General features: G+C 53.1%; 1 protein-coding gene across 2 annotated transcripts in view; it reads left to right on the top strand.

The window, feature by feature from the left end:
- anp32e (acidic (leucine-rich) nuclear phosphoprotein 32 family, member E) overlaps positions 1 to 2,500 on the top strand; it is a 13,010-nt gene that overhangs the window by 10,319 nt on the left and 191 nt on the right. For both annotated transcript variants that reach the window (XM_070845901.1, XM_070845900.1), the window contains exons 6-7: positions 353 to 398; positions 470 to 2,500. The exon at positions 470 to 2,500 is cut by the window's right edge and continues 191 nt beyond it. In XM_070845901.1, the coding sequence (XP_070702002.1) occupies positions 353 to 398; positions 470 to 555 (132 nt within the window). In that variant the 3' untranslated portion in view covers positions 556 to 2,500. The remainder of the gene's footprint in view (positions 1 to 352; positions 399 to 469) is intronic.

Raw genomic sequence — 2,500 nt, 5'->3', positions numbered from 1 at the left:
AAATCAGCACTTAGAGGATCATTAAGATTAATAACGTTTTATTTTTTATTGGTGTTATTTACATTATTTTGTGCAGAAACACTAAATATTCTTCCTGATTTACAAACCTTCCAAAATAAAAGCCTGTCTAACGGCAGCCCGTCGGAGTCGGTCTGATGGAGGTCAGCCTGGTCACATGATCCATAGTTAGAGCTTCCTTAGTGTCGGCCAATCAGAAACTAGCTGCTTCTATTAGCTCTGTGGCTTTTATTTTGAAAGTATTGACCTTCATTCTGTAGAGAAGCTGAAGTCCGCCTCTTCTTCCTCCTTCCTCTTCTTCTCCTCCTCCTTCTGTCACTGTGCTTCCTCTCAGGAGGACGACGACGACGAGGATGACTATGCAGAGGAGGAGGAGGAAGGTGAGTGAAGCATCATGGGATACCCGTGTGGTGTTCAGCTGCGTTGGTGACCGGTCGGTTTCTCTCTGCAGAGGACCAGGCGGCCGTTCAGGGACAGAAGAGGAAGAGAGACGTGGACGACGAAGGCGAGGATGACGACGATGAGGAAGACGATTAGTCGTCCGGTCGTCTGCGTGTCGTCCTGTCCTGTTTCTGTCCGTCTCAGTCCACCTCCGAGTCTGACCTCCGCCACATGACCATGACGACGACCGCGAAGACGAGCACTGCAGCCACGGCGGCAGCAGCGACAGGAAGTGATGCGACCGGACGTAGTTTATTTCAGTTTGTTAGAGAATCTCACGTCTTGATCTTTAGATAATATATAAGAGAGAAGATTTATCAGGACTTCACCTGCTCAGATCCACCTGTCCCTTTAAAACCCAGATCAGGATCCTGGTCCTGGTCCTGGTCCTGGTCCTGATCCTGATCCTGATCCTGATCCTGATCCCGTCTAAACGTTGGCAGCAGATTTACCAGCAGAAACGAGACTAAACCCCCGGCTGTCCTGCTGTGGTTCCACTTCCTGTCGGCACAAAGGCGTGAAAACCAGAGTGATGTCACTTCCTCTCCACCCCGGGACGCCCGCCTCCTCCCGCCACCACGAGTCTCCTGATCCGGTCTGTCCCTGGTCCGGTTCTCAGACACTCGGTTGGTTTCTGATCGGCCCATGTGGTGCCCACGTGTGTTACCGTGGTTACCAACCGACCTCCTGTGCGCTCACAGCGGCTGAACATCATCGGTCCGCTCAGACCCGGTTTTCACCAGGGAGGTTCCTACGAGCCGGAGCCGCCTGAGAACACCTGACGGGTCGGAACCATCTGAGCATCTCTGAGCGCCAGAACGTACCAGGAAGTAACGAGGATCCTCAGGAGAGCCGTCAAACCGGACCGCCGTCCACATCCAGTCTGAAGCTCGTGGTTCAGGAGGATCGGGACCCAGTTCTGGACTCACCGGACCAGGGACGTCCCGTGTCTGAGTCCTTCTGACCTCGGACCGCCACGCCGACAGACGCGTGCTGTAGACCAGAATCCTCCCCAAGTGTGTTTGATTTCCTGTAGGGCTCCTCCAGGAGGCGATGGGCGGGTGGGAGGAGTTATTAGCTCTGATGTGTTTCTTTGGTTTCATTTTCTTTGTTTTCAGTTTGATGTCACAGCGAGCCCCCCCCCCCCCCCATCCCCCCATGCCCCCTCACGATGCTCAGACCCGTCGCTGTGTCACGCTTCAGGCTCCGCCTCCCGCAGCTCCTCGTCGAAGGAGGTGTTTTACCTTCACACAGACCAAAACCGGCGGTGCGTTCAGGTGCTGCTCGAGTCAGAAAAGCACACGAACTTTAAAAGTCCAGCATTAAAAAACAATCTGTCCAATCACACGTCGCGCCATTAGTCACATGATCGTTTCTTTTATCTTTACTTTCTAATTTTGAATTTGAAAACCCAGAGCGCCGGTCGGCTTCCTGTCAGTCTGATCAACGAGCCAGAAAAGAGCACCTGAACGCAGCACTGCAGTCGCAGGCGCGCAATGCATCATGGGACACAGCCCGTCACAATGGAGGCGGAGCCCGACTCGGGACACACCTGTGGCGTCTGATTCAGGTGACGCTGCCCTGCGTGGGATTCTGCAGCCACACGGACGGCAGCTTCTTCGTCCTTTGTGTAAAACGGGACCAGACCGGCCTGACGGGAGCCCCGAGACACCGTGGTCGCTAACCGATCGCTAACGATAACAAACCGATCGCTAACGATAACAAACCGATCGCTAACGATAACAAACCGATCGCTAACGATAACAAACCGATCGCTAACGATAACAAACCGATCATAAATTGATTTATCAAACGGGTAGAGAGAAACGTGACCTCTGACCCTCCCCGACCTCTAAAGGTCACCGCGCTGCCTTCACAGCAGTCAGTCTGAGAGCAGAGGATCATGGGAATAACGCGGCGTGCGTGTTGTGTTCAGGGGCGTCCGTCAGAGCTGCTGCGGTCGGTTTTATCTCTGGTTTTTAAGGCAATACTGTAAATAGACTCTCAGCTCACGTTCAGGTTTGTTTTTATCGTTTTTAAA

Source organism: Pempheris klunzingeri, chromosome 16 (genome assembly GCF_042242105.1).
Source record: "Pempheris klunzingeri isolate RE-2024b chromosome 16, fPemKlu1.hap1, whole genome shotgun sequence".
Lineage (NCBI taxonomy): Eukaryota > Metazoa > Chordata > Actinopteri > Acropomatiformes > Pempheridae > Pempheris > Pempheris klunzingeri.
This window is presented reverse-complemented; position numbering and strand designations above follow the sequence as displayed.